The sequence below is a fragment of the Orycteropus afer genome, unplaced genomic scaffold, assembly GCF_000298275.1.
Source record: "Orycteropus afer afer isolate SDZICR_OR568_19922 unplaced genomic scaffold, OryAfe1.0 scaffold00014, whole genome shotgun sequence".
Classification (NCBI taxonomy): Eukaryota; Metazoa; Chordata; class Mammalia; order Tubulidentata; family Orycteropodidae; genus Orycteropus; species Orycteropus afer.
The window spans coordinates 3676168-3699961 of record NW_006921601.1 but is presented as its reverse complement, the minus strand read 5'-3'; the positions used below and the strand labels follow the sequence as shown (position 1 = coordinate 3699961).

Sequence of the window (23794 nt, the reverse complement as noted above, 5' to 3'; positions counted from 1 at the left end):
CTCAAGTATAGCAGGGATTGTGGGGCTGGCGCGGGATCGGGCAGTGTTTCGTTCTGCTGTGCATGGGGTCGCTATGAGTCGGAAATGACTTGATGGCAGTTAACAACAACAACAACAACAAAGTGGATGGTCAGCATAAAAGGGGAAGACCCTCAACAAGATGGACATAGTGGCTGTGACAATGAGCTCAAGCATAGCAAATATTGTGAGGATGGCCCAGTATTGGGCAGTGTTTTATTCTGTTGAATACAGGGTCACTGTGAGCTAGAGCTAACTCAACTGAACCTAACAACAACAACATTAAGGTGGGTATTATTATTATCCCCATTTTAAACATGACAAGACTGAGTCACAAGTAACTTGTTGCAGAACTAGTATTTCAACCCACAGCTAACTGGTTCCTTCTGATTAGACCCCCTGTTGAGAATTTCACCCCAGATATACTAAATCAGTATCTACAGTTTAACAAGATTCCCTGGCAATTCTATGTATTCTATGTATATAAAGGAACTGTTAAACTATAGATGTTGATTCAGTATATCTGGGGAAGAAACTCAAATTCTCAGCAGGAGCTCCAACTGGAATCAACCAGTTCAAACCCATTTCAACTAGACAGTCTGGCTCTAGGTGTTCCTCCCTACTAATCTACAAAGGAACAATATGCAAAGAATGCATTGGAAATCTACTCTTTTTCTCTCAGTAAGGCCTCAGGGACCCTAATCTAGAACAGGGTATTACAATTGTGAAGGCTCCGGAAAACAGGACTTTACTCTTGGCTTCTGAGAAATTAAGAAACTGACATTACTAAAACACCACTAACAAGAAAAAGCTGAGACACACAACCTTCCCCATCTAGGCTCAAACACCCAGTACCCTCAGAGGATGAAGTGTTCTCTGCTGGATGGAAGAAAAAGCAACTGCTTGAGAAGGGGCTATGTCAGGTATTCCACATACTTCCTGGGGTCTAGCCACACTCAGCCCAATACCATCCTCCTCTACCTCTGTTTTCATCATCTAGTGCTGCTCTAACAGAAAAATACCACAAATGTGTGACTTCAACAAACAGGGATTTATTCTTTTACAGTTTAGGAGGCTAGAAGCCCAAGTTCAAAGTGCCAGCTCTAGGGGTTGGGTGAAGGTCCCTTGACCTTGGGCTTCAGCTCTGCCTCTTGCTCCTGGCCCACTGAAGCTGAAGGCTTCTTTTAACTTAGGCAGCTGCTGGCTGCTGAGGCTGACAAACCCAAGGTCAAGAAATAATATGGCACAGTCCCAAGATTATTAACAACATGGCAGACCACTGGTTCAAGTCCTGGAACAATCCTAAGATTGGCAGACAATGTGGCAGGCTGCTGAATGAAGAAGACTTGGCTACATGTAGGGTCCAAGCATGCCAAAAAGCTGAGAGACCTTTCTCAAAGCTGTCTTCTTAAGTACTGGAAGCAGACCACATCCCGAAGGCAGCTACTCAGCTGCTCCAGTAGATTCCACCATGGAGTTGATTACCAGTCTCATCATGGGAAATAACTACATACAGCTGCCCAGTCACTCAAAACCAGGCCCAGTCAAGTTGACACACAACTTAACTACCACAATCTCCTTCAGTCACAACTCTACACGATAAGAAACAAAGTCTAAAAGCAGCACACTCAGTCAGTAAATAAGGTCACTGAATTGTATCAACTAAAGTCAGAGAAAAAACATTGGGCCTTTTTGGAGAGATTTTCAACAACAGGTCTGTTATAACCAACAGGACCTCCAGTTGCCTCATCAAGAAGTCTAATTGGTCAGAACAGCCCACTGGCTGTCCATTCCAATTAACCAAAGTTTTTCTGGATCTTTTGTAGAGAATGCCCCTACCTAGCTAACGCAAACATTAAACGAAACAGTTGAGATGGATTAAAAACAATATAAGTATTAAATGCATGCTAAACATTAGGTGAATCAAAACAAAAAGCCTCTTGATTCCCAAACATAGTGGAGGCTAACTGGTAAACTGATACCTGAATTAAGTGGCAGATTCTGAGTTTCAACTTGACTATAATAAGCTACATTTGGCTCTTCTGTAAATTTTCAGAGCACATCTCATTGCATGCAAACTGCCTGTGGCTAGGATCCAAAGAGTGACATGGTATGATGGATTGAATTGTGTCCACCTAAAGTATGTGTCAACTTGGCCGGCCGTGATTCTCAGCAGTTTGGCAGTAATGTTATGATGTAATTTGGCAGTTAGGGTATAATCATCCCCCACGATGTAATCTGATGTTATCAGCCAATCAGTTGTAAGAGGATTAGAGTGGAATGCAACCCCCATACTCAGGTCACAGCACTGATCTGATGTAAGGCAAGTTTCCCTGGGATGTGGCCTGCATCACCTTTTATCTTATAAGTGATAAAAGGAGAGAGACGCAGAGAAGGAGGAATCTCAGCACAACCAAGAAAGAAGAGCCAGCAACAGAATGCATCCTTTGGACTGGGGTCCCTGCACTGAGAACCTCCTAGACCCAGGAGAAGACTGATGTGAAGACACATAGAGATCTCCAAGAATTGCCAGGCCCACAGATCCTGAAAGGAGACAAGGACTTTCCCCAGAGCTGACAAACAGAGAAAGCCTTCCTCTAGAGCTGGCACCCTGAATTTGGACTTCTAGATTCCTAAACTGTGACTGAATCAATTTCCTTTTGTTAAAGCCATCCACTTGTGGTATTTCTGTTATAGCAGCACTAGATAACTAAGGCACACAGTTATATAGATGCTACCACATGGTACATCCAAATGGTCTCACCACAGACCTAACCTATCACACCAGTTTCAGAATTCTACAAGTTGGTACTCTTAAAAAAGAGATGACATGAATAGCAATAAGAAACATCTAACTATGGGCTTCTCTCTATGCCAAAAGAAAAGGCAGAGGAGAGAAAAGTTTTTCCAATGTGGAGGACAACACATACATTGTCAGGATCACAGTTCTGACCTTACCTGCAATGATCCCGTCCATTTGCTCCAGGGCAGCCTCCAACACATGACTCGCATCAGAAGCCATGACTCCTGTTGCCTAAGTTGTCTCCTTCTATGCCTACTGAAAGTGCAAATACAAAACAAGGGAAAAATTACAGAGTTCCACATTATGTAGACATGACTCCAAAACCCTTTTATTCCATCGTCATATAATCCACTTTCATAAGAATCCAGGCAGCCACTGTGTGGTTTCTGCCATCTCTACAGCCCCTTCCTCTTAGTATGAGTGCTCCTTTTCCACAAATCTTTAGCACATGACTCCATTTGTTTCCATAACTGAAAACCCTCCAGGGCCTCTGGAGTCACCTGTAGCAGCAAGACGGTAATTTCTACACATTACCATGATTACACTCCCACATCCTGAAGGTCCAACTACCTCCTGGGGCAGATGCATGGAAAGCAGTACACGTGATGAGGAATCAACTCAGGACTTGCACTACAGTAGCATGGACCAAGAGGGCCACAGCAGGCATCTGGTTGTCTTGTATTTGTACTTGTCCCCTATCTGCAACACTCTACTTGGGAGCAGGTGATCCAAGCTGAGAGGCCTCCACTGTCACTATCATCCCTTTTCTTGGAGAAAGCACTGTCTAAGAAACTTGGAGCACCATATCTTATGGTCTTAATTCCACTCCACCCAGCATCATTTCAGCTGCAGAATCCCATTTTCTCAGGGCTGAAGAACAACTCAAAAAGATACATAGACCAGCCACTGCCCTAACACTTAATCTCTCCTCTCCAGCCCTATCTATAAGGATGGGGAATTGCTCCCCCTTAACTGGAGCAACTGGCTTCATTGCTGGACAACTATGCCTCTTAGAAAGGTCTTTAAATTAAGCTGTAGCCTCCTCCCATTTTCTTACTTCCCACCCACCCCCACTTCCCTGGGAGGCAGGGAGGGACTTAAAGGAATCTAATTCCTCTTCCATATTTTGTTTTCCAAGAAAGAACGAACATTTGTAATCCTAAGAGACATAGATCCCACCTGTAAACTGAAGGCAAGAGCAGTCATTTATTTACTCATTTGCCATAACCTACACATGTGACTGGTAGCATAGTGGCTAAGACACTTGCCTGCTAACCAGACGGCTGGCGGTTCAAACCCACCAGCCACTCCTCGGAAGGAAGGTTGGGCAATCCTACTTCCGTAGTGATACTGCCTCGGAAACCCAAGGAGGGGTCGCTATGAGTCGGGGCTGACTCGACGGCACATAACAACAACAACAACACACATGTGACTAGTGGGCATAAGTGCTAGGAACAGAGGCATGGCTCCCACACCCAAGTATACTGCAGGTGAGGAAATGGAAGATTCCGAAGCTCTCTGCTGCTTCTCCCTGTGAAGTTGGACCTTTGGAATGAAGAGAGGCAAGTGAACAATGTAAGGCACAGAGGAGTGGCTTTGGGGATAGTACAGATAAGGATTTCACGACAGACAACCACACTGGACTGCACCAGACAGTAGGAGTTAAATTCACAGGCTGAGTTCAGATAGCCTGAGTTCAAACCTGGCTCTACTGTTTATTGAGTGATCTCAGCCTAAGTTTCTTCATCTGTAAAATGGAGATAATAATAGGACCTAACTTATAGGGTTGATATTATTATTAAATGGGTTACCAATATTTCATAGAATGCTTAGTACATTGCCCTGCACACAGAAGTGTTAGTATGTGTTAGCTAGTTTTTGTTTTTTTTTAAAGTGAGGAGATAATCCCAGGAGTATAGCAAAGAATATATTTGTGCCAAGAGCTCACTGGATGACAGGCATTAAATTCAAAGGGAATGAGTGCAGAGAAGAAGAACGCAGATAAGCTCCCAAGGTTGATTTCTTCAGAGGAGGTGGAAATGGCAAGGAAAGAGAAGTAACTGTGAGGGAGAGGAAGAGGAGACACTGGGGCCTTGATTCATAGGTACAAAGACCAAAGAAGGAGCCAGACAAGACCTCAACAAAGAACAGAGCTGCTCGGAAGTGATGAGTGAAAATCTTGAGGTCTAGCATGGAAACAATTAGTCCGAGGGGCTAGTAGACCATGGGAACCTCAACATACACAACCCTGAGACCACAAGAACGAGATGGTGCCTGCCTACCATTGCCAACCACTCAGAAAGTGGTCAAAATTGGAGATCCTGAATAGAATGAGAGAAAAAAACGTGGGACAAAACTCAAAATCATAAAAAAGATCATGCTTACTGGTCTGATAGAGACTTGTGAAACCTCTTAGACTATAGTCCCTAGTCACCCTTCAGGCCTGGAATTGAACTCACTCCCATGGCTTAAACTTTCAGCTAAATAATAGATAGGCTTATGAGGTGAACAATTACTTAGAACAATCAACCATGAGAGATCAGAAGGGCAGCACTAGTGCAGCCAGAAAGCTCAGAAGACAGGAATGCATAGGAAAGAAAGATAGGGGAAAGGTAAACACAGGGAGGAAGGGGGAAGAGAGCTGTTACATTGTGTGGATTGCAATCAATGTCGTGAAACAAAATGTGTATGAACTGTTGAATGAAAAACAAATTTGCTCTGGAAACTTTCACCCAAATCACAATAAAGTTAAAAAAATCTTGGGGTCTGAAAAGAATCAATCTTGTGTCCAGATAAAAGAGGCAGCAGGGAAAGGGGAGTAGTGGAAGTAGAGCTAATAATCAACAGTTTCACACCTGTTCAGCCATGCAGGCTATTAATATTCTGAAATACTTTGCTCTGAGAGCTTCCCATTGTTCTCAGGAAAAAAATCCCAACTCCTTACCGTGACCTACAAAAGAGGCAGAGTCTGGCCAGGAAACTCACTTTGCTCTCCCCCTTTCTCCTCATGCTTTGATCTCTTGTCCACTCCCAAACACTTCAGGACCTTTTCATCCTCCACATGTTTGCACCTGCGGCTCCCTCTGCTCAGAGCTTACTTGTCAAGCTCTCTCCACGGCATTTATTCTCATCCTTTAGGTCTCAGCTCCAAAGCCATCTTCTGAGAGAGGCCTTCCTGCCTACTCCATCTAAATTTAGCAGCCTCTTTGAAGCAAAGCAATTTCAAAGTATCTGTTCATATATTTGCTTCTTTGCTAACTGGTTACCTTTTCCATGAAAGCAGGAGACCCTGTATGTCTTGCTCACCCCTATGTCCCCAGTGCCTAGAGGAGTGCCTGCCACATGGAAGCTTATGAGTACATTCTTGTGAAAAAAATTGAATGGATCCTTATAGCCAACTTTCCCTGAATCTCTGCTGGGTTGGTCCCTGTGCTGAGCACTGGAGGGATATTATTAATAAGTCAGACCCACTCCTGCTCCCAAGGACCACACAGTATACTTGAGAAAACGAACAAGTAAACAAATAATAAAGACACAGTGCAATATGACAGAGGCAGGTATGCAGTTTCCCAGAGGACTCATCTTGAAGGATGAGTAGGAGTTTCCTGAGAAGATAAGGTAACAACAGTATATGAAAGGCAGGGAGGCATGTAAGGGCAGATTGTAGTTGGCAAAGGTCAAAATGGCTGACAAGATTATACAGGAGCATGTAGCTGCTCAAGATGAGTTCAAACTGTGCATAAAACTCACAGAAGCTAGGCAAGGGTGATTAATGAGAGGAGTCTGGGAATCACACCCACTGTTTCAAAGGTCTATCTGGGCACCACTGCATAACAAAGTGGCCTCAAATACAAATACAAGAAAGATCTATTTCAGCAGGCTGGGCCCTTTGATAAGCTTTGATTGATCCCATATGGGGTCTTGATAGGAGTGAAGGCAGAAGGGCAGTTAGAAGGCAGCAAGCACCAAAGGGGCAGGCTGCATACCCCTTCAAGAGGACCATAAAAGAGGACTCATGGGCCCTCTGCCCAATGATGAGTTTGTACTTGGCAAAAAGCAACTTGGGTGGACCCATAGGAGCTGGCTTTAAGTGAAACATGAGTCAAAGGTATATCATATTTACAACCCAAGAGCCTGAATCAGAAAGATTGGGAAGGCTCAGGATTGGGGAATCTGCTTTGGGCAGAGCTGATGAGCTCCATTCTCAACCTGTTGCATCTGAAGTGACAGGAGAATATGTGGCTAAGAGAGGGTCCCAACCAGCCTCTGACATGGTGTGGCTGTGAGGCATCAGTGGTGTGGGGTATGGAAGAGGCCTCTGAAAGGTTGACTGTACCAAAGTGTGAGGACTTATGTCCCCATCTGTGAACATGGACAATCTTGTTTGAACAGGGAAGCCACAAGGTCACTAGCCATTCTCATTGGAAGTTAAGCATCATTTTATTCCCTTACCACTGTCTGGGTTAGGGTTCCCAATCAGTAATATGCAATGGAATGATCCCTGCCCTTAAAAAACTTAGAATCTCAGAGGCAAACATGTCATCTGACAATATGCAATGTGTTGATGTCTTCAATGTCTATTCCTCCCCACAGGCACACAGTGATTCCCCTTGGGATCTGAGGTTCAAGGACATAAAGCTCCAAAAGCAATGTGCCAGGAGGCCTCCCGGAGAGAAGGGAGGTTAACAAGCCAGACAGAGCATGTAGAAGAAGCAATAATCCAAAGGGGCTGGGAAAAGAGCCAGAAGCTCAAAGTCCAAAGGAACAACTGAAAACCAGGGTAACCTCCCAGCAGATACTGGAAAGTAGAGCTCAAATCACTTCCCTACCATTGAATGGGGAGCTATAGCAGCCACCCAGGGATCTTCCATAGTGTGGACAACAGAGAAATACACAGTATGCTGTGGGGACTTGAAGGACACCCAACAGGGAGAAGAACAGGCACAGAGAAAGACACTGCTCTTAACATCCTCAATACAGTGACAGTTGCTATGCTGGTCAAGAGCAATTGTGTTCTATCTGGACACTTGGAATATTAGCAAAGCCCTGCATTTGACCCTGATAAGCAGGCAGGCTTCTGATACCAAGAAATCAGCTCATTCTGAGACACAAAGATAAGCCAGGTTGTGTTGTTTAAGAAAGAAAAGTTGTGGTCCATTCATCATCAGTCTTCCCTTTCTTTCACCCACATGCCTCCCAATATGCCTATGTGACAGTGTCCCAGAATGGAGCTTTTGACCATACAGGACTTTACCATCTTCTCTTTGCTACTAGCCAGGGAGAAAAAGACCCCAGCAGTTGTGAAATCAGCCAATGAGGAAGAAACAGCCATGTTTTAGAATGACAATGTCTGATGACACAGATGTCTTAGCCATATGAACTGTGCTACACGAAGGCCGGTTTGTACCTCAAGGTTGATTAGGGTACAGAACCTGTATGTGTTCTAAATTTAAAATTTTAAAGTGGGCTTATATGGGCTACCCTTCATCCAGTGTACTCTGAGGCAAGTAGTGACTTAGGTATTATACTACTTTCAAGTTCAGTAAAACAGAATTAGAAGTAAGCAGGAACCATTGATTAAGGTAAATCTAGGGCAAGTAAGGTGTCCCTGGATGGTGTAAATGATTAATTTACTTGGCTGTTAACTGAAAGGTTGGATGTTTAAGTCCATTTGGAGATACCTTGGATAAAAGGCCAGGTAATATATTTCAAAAAAAATCTGCTACTGAAAACCCTACAGAGCACAGTTCTACTCTGACATGTGTGGGGTCATCATGAGTTAGAATTGATTCCATGGCAACTGGTACTGGTTGAGCAAGTAAACCATAACTTATCCCACCCATACTGAATTGCAACTTTCTAAGTTTGGTTTTTTGGTGACACAATGGTTAAGCACTTAGCTACTAACCACAAAGTTGGTTATTTGAACCCACCAGCAGCTCCACAGGAGAAAAGACCTGGTCACCTGCTCCTGTAAAGATGATTGTTGTTGTTAGATGCCATCGAGTTGGCTCTGACTCATAGCAACACTATGTACAACAGAGCAAAACACTGCCCAGTCTTCTGCCATCCTCACAATCATCGCTATGTTTCAGCCCATTGTTGCAGCCACTGTGTCAATCCATCTCATTGAGGGTATTCCTCTTTCTCACTGCCCTACTTTTCCAAGCATGATATCCTTCTCCAAGGGCTGGTTCCCCCTGATAACATGTCCAAAGCTCATAAGATTAAGTCTTGCCATCCTTGCTTCTAAGAAGCATTCTGGCTCACCTTCTTTCAAGACAGATTTGTTTATTCTTTGCCAATACCATAATTCAAATGCATCAATTTTTCTTCAGTCTTCTTTATTCACTGTCCAGTTTTTTCCATGCATATGAGGCAACTGAAAACACCATGGGTTGGGTCAGACATACCTTAGTCCTCAAAGTGATACCTTTGCTTTTTAACACTTCAAAGAGGTCTTTTGCAGGTTTGCCCAATGCAATACATCATTTGATTTCTTGAATGGTGCTTCCATGGGTGTTGATTGTGGATCCAAGAAAAAATGAAATCTTTGACAACTTTAATCTTTTCTCCATTTATCATGATGTTGCTCATTGGTCCAGTCGTGAGGATTTTTATTTTCTTTACTTTGAAGTGTAATCCATAGTGAAGGCTTTGATCTTCATCAGTAAGTGCTTCAAATCCTCTTTGCTTTCAGCAAGCAAGGTTGTGTCATCTGCATATTATAGCTGTTAATGAGTCTTTCTCCAATCCTGATGCCATGTCCTTCTTCACACAGTGCAGCTTCCTGCATTATTTGCTCAGCACACAGACTGAATAAGTATGGTGAAGGGACACAGCCCTGATGCACACCTTTCCTGATTCAAAACCATGCAGCATCTCTTTGTCTTAGTTCTCTAGTGCTGCTATAACAGACATACCACAAATGGATGGCTTCAACAAACAGAAACTTATTCTTTTACAGTCCAGGAGGCCAAAAGTCCAAATTCAGTGTGCTGTCTCTAGGGGAAGAGTAGGCTAGAAGTCCGAGTTCAGAGTGCCAGCTCTAGGGGCTGGGTGAAGTTCTCTTGACCTTGGGTTTCAACCCTGGCTTCCAGGCCCATTGGAGCAAGCTGGAGGCTTCTCCTGACTCCTGCAGCTGCTAGTTGCTGAGGCTGACCAATCCAAGACCATCATGTAAAATGACAGATTGCTGGCTCACAGGCAGTGAATACAACAATCCCAAGATCAGCAGGCACCATGACAGGCCACTGGCTCAAGTTCAGGAACTGGAGAGGAAGACTGAACCAAATGCAGGATCCTTTCTATATATACTAGAAAGTAGGCCACACCCTGAAGACAACTCTCCTTCAACTGATTAACTGAGGGATTAAGTGATTAACAGATTAACTGCTCACAGCAGATTCAAAATCATGGCCCAGCCAAGTTGACAGCACAACCTTAACTACCATATCCCTTGTTCTTTTCTAACAACTGCCTCTTGGTCTATGTACAGGTTCCCCATGAACACAAGTTAAGTGTTTTGGAATTCCCATTATTCACAATGTTATCCATTGGCAATAATAATTGCAGCCTAGGACACCCTATGGAATACTGGGGTTTCCTAGGCTGTATTGGTACCTTGGTATAATGTACAAGTTCTACATTGTAACATGGGGCCGCTGTGAGTCAGTATTGACATTTCATTTTAAAAGACCATTTTTCTCTCAGTAAAAGTAGTTGGGGTTACAATTTTTGTTTTGGGCAGGCTCCCATAGTCCAGGATGCAGGCAGGAAGTAGGAACAGATCTAAGAGTCCACAGTACCCCTAATCCTTCAGGGTCTCCTATTCCTTGGATACACCTGAACCAGATCTAGGATCTAATTTCTCAGTAGCTGCATCCAGACAAGGGCCAGCAGCAACCCAGCATAGAAGGCCTGGCCAGAAAAAGAAGCCTGTGCTCCCTCAGCCAGGACCACCATGACTACCCAACAAGAGGTCTTGGATTCATCCCATGCTTCTCCTTTCCCCAAATGGCCAACAAGTGGTAAAGAAGTGTCAACATATCACAACAAACAGAAGTCTTTTCTCCATAATTTATGGATTTCACATAAGTACAGCTACTCTCAAATGGCCATTTTAAGAAATGCCTCCTGCTATTCCTAAACTTGGGAGGCAGGCTCTGAAAAAGATACAAGGAATGTATCTCTTTGGGATAGTAGAACACTCAGTCATTTGCAGCATTAAAAAAGTGCAGATGGAAGAAGGCAGAGAAGAAGGATATTTGATGGCAGTGCCTAAATTCTTAATCACATCCCATATCAACCACTAACAACTTTCCTTTTAAAGACAAAGAAGAAAGAAACTAGGTTTTGTAGCCAGGCAGGTCTTGACTGAATACCTGTGCTCTGCCATATCATGTGGGTGCACAAATGGTTAAGTACAGGCATACCACAGAGCTATTGCAGATTCAGTTCCAATGAAGTGAATATCACAATAAACTAAGTCACGAATTTTTTGGTTTCCTAGTGAATATAAAGGAGCTCTGGTAGCATAGTGGCTAAAGGCACTTGACTGATAACCAGAAGGCTGGCAGTTCAAACCCACCAGCCACTCCTCAGAAGGAAGATGGGCAATCTACTTCGATAGTGATACTGCCTCGGAAACCCAAGGAGGGGTCACTATGAGTTGGGTCCGACTCAACGGCACATAACAACACAACAACAGTGAATACAAATGTTATGTTTACACTATAGAGTAGTCTATTAATTGAAAAAGTTTGAAATATTGTGACAGTTACCAAAATGTGACACAGAGACATGAAGTTGGAAAAATGACACTGATATACTTGCTCAACACGAGGTTGCCACAAACTTACAAACTTTACATCTGCAAAGTATAATAAAGTGAAATACAATAAAGTAAGAGATACCTGTACTCAACTACAAGGAGCTCTGGTAGCACAGTATCTAAGGCATCTGGCTGCTAACCATCTGAATGGTGGTGGTTCAAATCCACCAGCCACTCCGTGGAAGCAAAACTGGGCGATCTACTTCCGTAAAGATTTACTGCTTTGGAAACCCAGTGGGGGTCACTATGAGAATTGACTCAATGGCAGTGAGATTGGTTTTTTTGGTACTCAACTACTAGCCAAACCAACCCAAAGGTGCCTCAGAAGACAGGCCTGACCATCTATCTGCTTCCAAAAGGTCACAGCCTTGAAACTCTATGGAGCAATTCTACTCTGTACACATGAGGTCACCATAAGTCAGAATTCACTTGATGGCAACTAACAACATGCTGCATAATGGCTGTGGGTCTTCAGATAAGTTATTAAACATGAACTTCAACTGTATCATTTTATAAAACTGGCATAACGCCTATCTGTTACGCGGGGAAACAAACAAAACAGACATTGGGTAAATATAGCAGATTGAACCCAAACATCTAATTCAGCTATTCAATAAAACAACAATGCTAAAAGAAAACTAAACCTGTTGCCACCAATTCCAACTCATAGCAACACTAAAGCACAGAGTAGAACTGCCCCACAGAGTTTCTAAGGCTATAAATCTTTACAGAAGCAGACTACCATACCCCATCTTTCTCCTTCAGAACAGCCAATGGGTTGAAACTGCCAACCACCTTTGAGTTAGCCACAGAGTGCTAAACCACTTTGCCACCAGAGCTCTTTTAAAAACAATAGAGGATATTATTTTGAAAGCCATAAACCCAGAGGGACATGGAGAATGTGATAGGAGACATAAGGAGAGCCCAGGGTGACAACTATGCAACAATCACTAAAGGGCAGCCAGTCCATGGTCGACTGTGTACAAAAGTTCTGGGACAGATCTCTTCCCATAACAGGAAAGTGACAGAACACCTGATGCAGCTAAACAGGCACTACGCCACCAGAGCTCCCCCAAACATCTTAACAGACTTATATAATTAGTGAAGAATTTGTTTAAATGAGTAAGAAAATAGAAAAACTAGGAAATGACAAAAGAACTCCAGGGAAACCAAAAAGCTGCACAGTAAAGAAAAAGTAATCAGTCCTTACAATGAAGCACCACATATTGATCTAACCAAAACAGGGCTGGCAGAATGGGGAGATGCGAAAGTGCTTGGCAGTGGGAGTGGAGTCTTTTCTAGTGGGAATTCTTAAGTCACTAGATAATTAAACTGAGGAGGAGGAATCAAGTAGCCTAACAAGCAAGTTTTTAGAGATATAGATAAAAATAGTTAAAAAAATTGAAAGTGGCTGCATTTGAGAGCAATAGGGATAGGTAGGTAAGGAGATGCCTATTGTTCTTAAACCATATACAATTATTTGACTCTAAATTGTGTATACATATAATAATGATAAAAAATTAAATAATCAAAAGAATGAAAGAGATAATGTGTGGTAAGCCCGGCACAGTGGCTGGCACATGGCTGACATTCAATTAATGTGCCTCCATTCTCCCTTTTAGCTACCATATATTGGACATGTATTTATCAGCTAAGAAGCCCTTGTAGCATGGTGGTTATGAACTCAGCTGCTAACTAAAAGACTGGTAGTTCGAACCCACCAGCCACTCCACTGAAGAAAGATGTGGCAGTCCGCTTCCATAGAAGATTTTGGCCTTGGAAGTTCAATGGGGCAGCTCTACTCTATCTTATAGGGTAAGTTGAAATTGACTCGATGGCAGTGGGAAGGACACCTAGAAAGATATGCTGAGTAGCATTTAGAAATATGAATCTGATGTTCAGGGGAGAGTTCTGGGCTTGAGGATCAATTTAGGAGCCACCCACAGAAAAATTATATTGAAAGAACTGATGCAGATCAAGAATCTACATCAGAAAGAAGAGACCCAAGAACTCTCTGGATCATCCCAACATGCAGCTGTCAGGGAGGAAAGAAACTGACAAAGGAGTAAGGAACAACAGCCAGAAGAACTGAGGGAATAGTGTCCCAGAAGCCAAAAGCTGCTGCAGGATGAACGACGCATTCAGGCGTGCCAAGCGCTGCCGCTGAGTCAGCCCAAATCTTCCTGGCCATGAGCTCACCTGCTCCCACAGCCTCACCTGTGTCCATTACCTCATCCTAGAGTACTGCAACTGGTAGAGTCTCTTAACTGGTTGCCCTGCCTGCAGGCAGCCCTCTCCACTCAGCCTGCACTGAAGATCCATCCAACACCAACCCAAAAACCAAACCCACTGCCATTGAGTCTATTCTAACTCATAGCAACCCTACAGGGCAGAGTAGTATTGCCTCATAGGGTTTCCAAGGCTGTAAATCTTTAAGGAAGCAGACTGCTACATCTTTCTCCCATGGAGTGGCTGTTGAGTTCTAACCTCCAATCTTTTAGTTAGCAGCTAAATACTTTTAACCACTATGCCACCAGAACTTCTTCCATCCAACACACACAACTCACTGTCGTTGAGTCAATTCTTACTCCTAGCGACCCCTCCTTGGGTTTCCAAGGCAGTATCACTACAGAAGTAGATTGCCTAATCGTCCTTCCGAGGATTGGCTGGTGGGTTTGAACTGCCAGCCTTCTAGTTAGCAGTCAAGTGTCTTAGTCACTACCCCACCAAAGCTCCCCCATCCAACACAGAGATTCTTAAACTTTGGTCAATATTAGAATCAGCTGGGGAGCTGGGAGCTAGTCAAGCACACAGAGCCCCAGGCCCATTCAAGTAGAAGAGGACCTAGATTGTTATAGTTTGACCTACTCCCCCAGGCGATTCTGATTTTGACCAAGGTCTGAGAACCAATGATGGAATGCAAACACAGCCTGGAGGCTAAGTTAAGATATTGCCATCTCAGACATGCAGGGGCAAGTCATCCCCACCTTCCACCAGGGAGTACAGGCTGTAGCCCAGGGAACCTGTGGCCTGACTGAGGTCCTGTACAGCTGGCCTTTGCCCCCACAGGGAAGGGATGAGGACATCCTTGATGTTGAGGGGGAGAAGAGCCTCAACAACAGCAGAGCCCACATCAGGACAGAGAACAGGACATAGGTGTTAACTTTCCAATGGAACAGTGAAGCCAGACATAGAGAAAGGAGAGTCATAGCAGAACAGAGGGGCCAAGACGCCGAGAAAGCTATCAGAATTGCTGAATGCCTTTCAATGAATATCTGAGTTTAAATGAACTGAAACAGTAGAGCTTTAATTTCCTTGGTCATTGAATAGAAGCTTACTTCTACTTAGACCAAGAAAATTTGAACAGGGGAAAATAAAAGAATACCACTGGTTAGCAAGTATGCTTAACTCAGCCATCTAATGACAGTATCGGTAACTCAGAATAACAAACATTGGTTTAAACCTTTACAGCGTCAAAAATGTTTTTCACATACAAGGCTTCGCACCTAAATGTCCCAGAGCAGGTTGTTCTGAATAATCAGTTGGCCAAATTGAAGTGGGTAGGAGCCAAGACCCCATCAGAGTTGCCTAAAGCACCCTAAACCTAGATGCAGGCTGGCAGTGCTGGGTGGTGGCAGAGACTAAGGCAGTATTTCTTGCTTGGTGTCTTTTTCCCACTGTGCCAGGTTAGTGAGTTGTATGCACTGGGCATTTCCAGCCACTCCCTGCTGGGCAAGTTCCAAAGGATCCCTAAGAACATCTGTGCTGGAGTCAGCTTTGCTGATCACACTAAAAAGGTTCCTTTTGCTTTCTGGCCCTTCCATTTAAAACCCAGCCCCAACTCCTGTCACATGTCACTGATCCTCCACCAGCCGCCTCTGGCACATCCAAACCCAGATGCTTCCACTTAAACACTTACCCAAAAAGCTCAAGCCCTTCTCACCAAACCACAACCCTTAAAATAAGGCTCCATGATACCAAACAGCTCTTCCACCAGCATGTAATAGTAACAGGGGACTCTCAATCACACAGCTACACACCCTCCTCTAATGTATGCAAGGAATAGCACAAAGCACTGAGACCTCACCTTCAGATGTCACCAGGCCAGACTTCTTCCCAGCCTAGCTGTCCCACTGACTCCGGAACAGGAGCAACATCCTCCCTTGTACTTGAAATGACAAGCTTCTTAAGGAAACACCACCCCAAAGACATGAGCATGAGACACCATGAGCCCAGCCCACAAGGAGGAGTACAGGGTCTGGCCAGGAAACGGGTGTGAGACTGAGGTTCTGATGGCTCATGCCCAGACAGTGCATCTGACCTTCTGGGTTTAAGAAACATTGAAAAGCTGATGTCAATTTTCCTCCTATGCTTTTCCTTAATATTTTTAAATATTTGCTTCACTTTCTTCTGACTGTTCTTACCTTCCATTTCTGCCTCTTGATATTCCATCCCTCATCTGCTTCTTTTCTCCAAATTCAAAGGCTAATTGCTTCTTGGAAGCCTCTGCTTATGGTATGGTATAGCAATGACAATAATGTCAATGGCCACGGCCATGGGCCTTAACCCAGGCCCACTGATTAATGGTTTTGGGAGATTTCAGAAGACAACACATGTACATCAACGCAGGAGATGGATTCAGAGCGGGGATGGGGGGCAGCAAAGGAGGAATCTATGCTTTTGGAAAGAGTGGGATGGGGAGCTAGCCCGTGTCTGGGAAGCTGAGTATCATCAAGTCCCCCACATCCATTTGCCTCTTAAGACTGTAAGACACGTATACATGTATGTGTTCACATTGGAGTGGGGCTCACCACAGCCACTTAGAGAACCTGGAATGGAAGGTGTTTTTCCTTCCTCCTGAGTGTCTCAGAAATAGTGAGTCTGAGAAGAAAACATACAGGACAGTGTACCCCTTCAAGGATGGGATGTGAAGGACCAGGGATAGGTGTACAAACAACTTATACACTCCATTTAGGCTGTCTGTCTCCAGGACCTGAGCCGTTCACAACACATCAAAATGAAGACAAAGGACTCGGAACCCAAGCACTTTCCAACTGTCTGTGAAAATGATATGCTCCAGAAATTCCCAGAGGGTCTGCTTGTCTCTTGTGAGAAGCAGCAGCCCCTATGAAAAGACTTGTCTTCTTTTTCTCATTTAATCTTCACAGAAATCCTGTGAGAAATATAATTATCAGCTCCATTTTATAATTGAGGCAACTGAGACACAAAGATGTTAAATTCCCCAAGTCACAAAACAGCTGAATAGTCCTTATGTGGAATCCAGATTCAAGTCTGTCTGCTACCTAAGTCCCTGCTTGCTCTTCCCACTACACTATGCCGTCCTATGGATTGGCTTAAAGCAGGTGAAAGATTATGAGAGGTGGTGGAGCTGGTTTCCATATTCAAACCAAACAGACCTCAAAACACCTGAGGCCAAGAGACATTCTGCTTCCTGTTCCTCTTCACATACTCATGGAGACTGTGCCCACTGCCCTAACTTCATCCACTCCATTACTTAATAATATTTTACTTGGGGAAAAAAATACCCAGAACAGTAGAAAACAATTACATTTTTTAAATGGATGAGCCATAAAATCAGTATTATTTTTAGGTTCATTTATCCATTTAATGAATACTGTTTAACTCCTATTGTCTGTAAAACCCATGGTAGATGCTATGATAGGGAAAAAACAGAATGTTAAAACTAAGTTATTTATCTACCAAAGGTCAAACATCTTTCATCTCCCATCCAAGGCAATCAGAATGTGACATGTGCCAATAGAACTGGGTCTCTCTCTAGTACCATTAGCCAAAGCCAACAAACTTTGACTTTTGTCAGTTTAGACTTCAAAGATTCACAGATTAATGTTTTCATCTAAAAGCAGTCATAGTATTCCTTTATGATGTGAAAAACACCCTTTCCCTGAAATTCTCATCATTTCTAAATTAAGTTCAGGTGACAATTGTTACTGTCAGTTCTACAATGTCAAGTTACAGCACCTATCCCCTTCACCCACCCATCTCAGCTCCCCTCCCAGGCCTTCTCCTTACTTCTCTTTGACTGAATTTTCCTTTCACTACTGCTGTCCCAGCCTGTGTTTAAGAACTGGAGGTTCTTTCTCCAGTAAATCCAAACTCTGGTCTGTCTCAGAGCACTCCAACTCACGAATCTGGCATCTAACAGCCTTCTAGCTGGTCCTTCTTAGCTGAACAATTACCATACCTCCAACCAACCTGAATCACTCTTTGTGAAGAGACATCAGTGCCCACAGAAGTACTGGTTAGTGTTGGTCTATATGGCCCACTAGTGACCCATACCCCATCTCTGAGGGTATGAGCACAGGTCAGCAATAAGAAAACCCCATCATGACCTCAGGTGAAACCCCTACAATCCACATGTGCCCTCTGTCTGGGAGACTGGCTCCCCAGAAACCAGCAGATGACCCTGTAATTCACTTTCCCAGTGAGGTAATGCCAGGAAGGCAGTCTGGAGGGCAGGCATTGGTGTGTGATCGCTGGACAATGCTGCCAAAGTAAATGACTACAGTTTATAGATTAGCCTTGTCAGTTTGGTCAGTGTGATTCAGGCCCCAGGCAACAAGCACCTTCCAGTGAAAGGATAATGAGGGTGCTTGACCCTACAAAGATCTCAGAAGTCCTTACCTCCATTCTCTCCCTGGCCTGTGCCCTGCATCTGTCCCATGGCAGACAGAACTCAGACTCTTACCCTATTACTCTACTGACAGGGACTTCCTAATAGTGTCTGTCTTCAAAGAAAGTGGCAATCATTTTCTTTCTCATAGCTGTGAACACATACACAAACAAACAAATTTATCTCCAGGGAGGAACAAATGGACATCAAGTCATTTCACTGCCTCAGTGACAGAGGCAAAGAAATTCAAAGAAAGATTCAAAAAAATTCTTCAATGCAACACCAAATTGAACACTTCCAAAAAGATTCATCCCAAAATCTATCACCTATATATTTTTTACAACAATAATAATAATAAATCCACAAGCTGAAAAAATATAACCAAGAAGTAGTCCTTGTTGAAGCTGAGTAATGGGTGAGGACATTTATTCTACTTTTGTGAATGCTTGATTTTTTTTTTTTTTTTTTAATAATGCAAAGTTTTTAAAAAAGAACTTACCACCTAGGGACTGGGCTTTTCTAGGACACAGGATTCCACTTCTCCTTCAAAGGGACCAGCAGGACTGAGATTTGAACCAAGTCTCTGTCTACTCACTAGCCCTTTTTCTACAGTACCATTCAGTCTCCCTGCATAGACCCTAATGCTCAACATAACTCTCCTCACTTACGCCTCATCTTCTCATCTTACTGTACTTCAGACCCTTATTACCTCTCACCAGGATTGCAAAAGCTGCCTCCTCTAAAATTCCTTACTCTAGTTGACTCCCTTCAGTCCATCCTTCTGCATCTCACAGAGGAAGATACATTTTAGAGAGCTCATGATGTTACTCCCCTGTTCCCAAATCTTCCATGGCTTCCCACTGTGTCCAAGAAAAAAAAAAAAAAAAAGCTACATTCTTGAAGCTACATGGTCTACCTCTACATACTGAGTACAACAGTGAGAAGTTGTACTTCTCACTGTGCTCTGAGTTCCAGCCACACTGGGCCACTTCCTAACACAAAAATACAAAAAGATTTTCTTATCTCTGTCTACTTGAATTTTCTCTACTTGAGATGCCTTCCTCCATCCCATCCATTGTAAGGCCTTATCCAAGTGCATCCCCATCCCTAACCTAGGAAGCCTTTATTGACACCACTACCCTCAGTCCCAGAAAGTGCTGGATGCCTCCTTCTGCTCCCAGCATACCTGACAGCCACCTTTATCATTTCATATCATATAGCTCTGTATTACATTATTCCTCAGTGTATCCCCCCTTCTAAACCGAGCTGCTTGAGAGAAAACTCAGAACCCAGCAAAGAACTTGACACAGGTGGACACTCAGTAAATGTTTGTTGACACAACATTAAATGTATGTATATCTTAGAGGAGAGAAAAAGGAGAAGGAACATGTGAAAGAGAGACCTTGGCCAGCCTTCTGAAATAAGGATGAGCAATGGCAGTCCCCCATCTCACTTTCTCCATATCTGAGGGCTCCCTTGCAGCCTGAAATTCAGAGACAAAGGCAGCTCAACCATAGGGGGAACTTGGCCATGCTCGAGCCTGACATGAGCAAGAGACATAATTGATGGATGCAATTATATTCCCAAAGGACCAACAGGAGCCAAGGATGTAACTTACTCCAGTGGATGATAAAAACAGGCATCTCTCATTCCATTATTTTAGAATGCAAAGCAACAATGGGAGGAAAAAAAAAAAAAAAAAAAGATGTGAATTGGCAAGTTTTATCTCCCATCTCCTGTGTTCAGAGACTTCATGTATAACTTTAGCTCCTTCCTAGGAGCCTCCCAAGCTTCCTAGGGGAACACAGGACCCAGAATTTGGCAGGCTCTCGGTAAACACTAATTGAATTAACTGAATTTTCCTGTGTATTTGAACCTTTGTACCAAAATTTGTTCAACAACTTCCTTTTGAGTTGATGCCATGGTTTTTCTTTTGCATTAAAAATTTATTTTAAAGCCAGTACAAGACCAAGGAATTTCTTTCAAGACCAGCCTGTGTGTAGTAGGCAACAACAGTATGGGTCTCCCTTTCTCCAGGGGAAGGGAGCTTCCAGCCTTGGGGGTACTTGGCCTCCCAGGGAGAGGCCACAAGCCTGGGCTGGAGGGTATTAGCAGGGTATTAGCAGCTGTCTACACTGGAGGTCTCATTGCCACATGAGAACCAGATGAAGACACTGCACAGAACACACAGCTGCCAAAGAGCCCAGGCTACAAGTGAACAGCTCAGACGAGGGCTTTTCTGGGCTGAGCCTTTGGCAAGAACAAATGAGTTTTCTCCACTGTGGCTGGGATGGGTCTATAGCTGGCCCCTTGGCAGAACCAGCAGAAAGTACTTCACCATCTTTCACCATGACACAGCTTTGCTCACTGAGCCTTGATCATTGAAAATGATCATTTGGAAATGCCCCCACCTTTCAGAAGAAGGCAGCCTCCTCTGCAGAGATGCTAGTCCCTGTTCTGATCCACTAGTTTTTCCCTTCCCTCTCAGTCTAAGGAAGACTGCTTCACATCTTCAGACGTTAAACATATCCAGGTAAAGATAGTTCCTAATATTCTTTTATCTGTATTCTTTGAAAGGCAGCTCTGAGTCCAGTCAGGCCTGGGGACCAAGACCATTTAGGGAGGTCAGACTTTGGAATCCAACAAGGAGGAAACCCTAAGACCCAGGAGCCTTGCTCCCTAGATGCCTTCAAGGAGCCAAGAGCCCTGGGCCCAGCCCTCTTCATTTCAACCCAATTGAACAAGTCCAGAATATGATGTAAGGGAGGAGGTGTAGGGCCAGTCACCAAACTCAGCTCGATAGTCACAAGACACTTGACATTAGGATCACTTCCTTCCCCAAAGAGCCTGAGGCCAGATAGTGGCTTAGGGGCTTTCCCAAGAAAAATGATCCAGGAATCCAGCTTATATATCTGCTCCTACCGAACAAAGACAAGCCATCAGAGGACTACAGTGTACTAACTCACTCCTTGGGCTCTCCTGGAAATCTGTCAGTCTGCCCTGACTTCTGAAACCCTCTCTCACACCATTCCTCCCCTCTTCTTTTCCCTATAGCAGGGCCATTATTCTCCCATAAAAGATAGAAGAGTTCCTCAATTTCTAAAGAAGTGAAAGGTGTCCAGGTCTATGTGACTCAAAAGGGCCACAGGAGGTGGTAGTACAGATGTCAGAATCCCTACCTCAGCCCACTTCAGCCCCAAGCCTTCTGTAGAGGCTGGACTGTGCCAAATAGTGAGTGAGGCTCTGCTTTGGAAGAATACAGTGAAAAAGTTTAAGCTTTGGAGTCAGATCAATTGGGTTTAAATTCTGCCTCTACTACTACAAGCAACTACTAGTTTTTGACCGTGGATAGTATATATTAATCCCTCAGGTTACTGTATAATGCAGATAATATATCTACCTCATACAGGACTGGTTAGAGGGTTAAAAGAACAGGATAAGCTATCTCACTCAGTACCTGGTCCAAAAAAAATGCAGCACCTTGCCTTTTCCCCTCAGAGAACATGTCCCTAAATACACTATTCTAGAAGAAGGATTTGGCCAAGAAACCTCATCAGGGCCTAAATGCTGGAATTAAGAAGGGGGGGAGAAAAAACATGACATGGATTCGCTTTGAGAAGCTAGATCCTGAGGTCTACACACACTGCAGGATTTGTGTGTCTCCAGCAATACCTGGTAGGAGGGAGAGCACCGCTGAAAGGAGGCTGGGGCTATGGGATCTTAAAGTGTCTTATATATCATGTGTCCACTCTTACATCCCCTTGGTGGCTTCCTCAGCCATTCCATAAAGTCAGCAGGTCAAATTCATCATGTTCATGGGTTGGGTGTGTGTGGGGGGCGTATCACCTGGCAAAGAAGTCACAGCTGGGAGATGGGTTTGGAAGACCTCAAATGTAGAGGTTAAAGCTGATGCTGGAGTCCAGGGGGTTGAGAAGGGGAAAAGGCCAAGTCTTGACCATATTCGTGGCTGATTTCAACCTTGATTCAGGAGATCCCTGGCCCCATCCATTAGGGTCAGGGGTGGGGGGAACTCACTGCCATCGAGTCGAACCTGACAGAAGGGCCTATATTAACTCCAGAGCTGGACTTGAGAGAGACAGCAAAGTTGTACCAGTATCCCACAGAGGTCCCACAATTACTGTCTGCAATTTGCCTCTTGCAAGGTACCTATAGCCCAGCAGGCAGTCACTCCAGGGAGTTACTTAGGAAAGCTTTCCGCATGCAATGTATGACAGTAATGCAACAAGATACATTTCTTATGTAGCTTTTATGATCCTTCTTATGAACACCATTGCTCATTTGATTGTCACTTGGTTTATCCAAAATTCTCTTTTAAATGTAAGTAATCATGTCATCTGAGGACTGGATCCGTGACACTGGAGCAGCCCTTGAAAGTTTTCAAAGTGCTCATTATTAGTAGGCAGGACATGGAGGTAGCACTTTCCCAGACCTCACATAGGGCTCTTTCTCCCACCTGAAATCTCCTGTGAAAATGAGACCCTGAGTCATCACAGCCCAGACACTACTCTATCTTAGACCCTAGCCTCCCAGGAGGTCTTCTCAGGTTTTCTCCTTGAGCTCAAGAAAATCTGCCCATTAGGAAGCTTGAAGGACACCTGGTCCACACCAGGTCACCTGAGGAAGGCCCAGGTGGACAGAGGATTGGGCCCTAGGCAGACTTGTTTGGTGATAAAAACCAGTTGGTGTTTCACTACAGCTCTATTAGTATACAAGATAATAACCCAACTGGAGCAGGTAGTCCCTATCGACACTTGCCTGCTCAGAACCTGAATGGGCCAGCCATGGAAACAATGCTCTCCTTTCATGCATGTACCCAATGCCCACACCAAACTCCACAACTCTGCATGGGCAGGTTCTCAGTAAATGCTTACTAAACTGTTCCTTCCTCTCTTCTTTACTCCACAGCCCCATCTGGGTTACTGTAAAGATTTCTGACTCTCATCCCTCACCCCCACCCTTCCAACTCATTCAGTGACACCACTTGTGCTTAACATCCTTCAATGACTGACACCATGGGGTTCTAACAGGTGAGGTGGATTGTAAATAACTTGTTAATACTAATGGAGTAGCCAAGGCTGAAATAGTTTTCATAAAAGTCAGAAAAGATTTGAGGTTATCTTGCTCTATTCTAGTACACTTTCTTGAGTGGGAGTGAAAATAGAGGAATTCAGAAATTGCCTATCATGCTCAGTGAGTAATGGTTTCCATGGTACCACAAATAACTATGCAACCTCCTACTATTTTAGAGATTTACTTCCTAAATAGATATGTGTGTACACATAGGTATTTATCAGGAGCAAGGTGTGTTTCATAAAAATCCAGCCATATCCACCACCAAGTGCCTCTCAAAGGTTAATGTTGCCTGACTGTGGGATGGCTGACCACTTTCCTGCCTCAGCATGGTAAGAACCAGTCTTCATGTAACTTTAAGACCCTCTGTAATTCAAACTCTAGATGGAGTGGCAAG

General features: G+C 43.9%; 1 protein-coding gene across 1 annotated transcript in view; it reads right to left on the bottom strand.

Moving 5' to 3' along the window:
• PPFIBP2 (PPFIA binding protein 2) overlaps positions 1-3040 on the bottom strand; it is a 138757-nt gene extending 135717 nt beyond the window's left edge. The window contains 1 exon segment of the mRNA XM_007954702.2: positions 2977-3040. Within this exon segment, the coding sequence (XP_007952893.2) occupies positions 2977-3040 (64 nt within the window).
• Positions 3041-23794: the final 20754 nt, after the last annotated feature.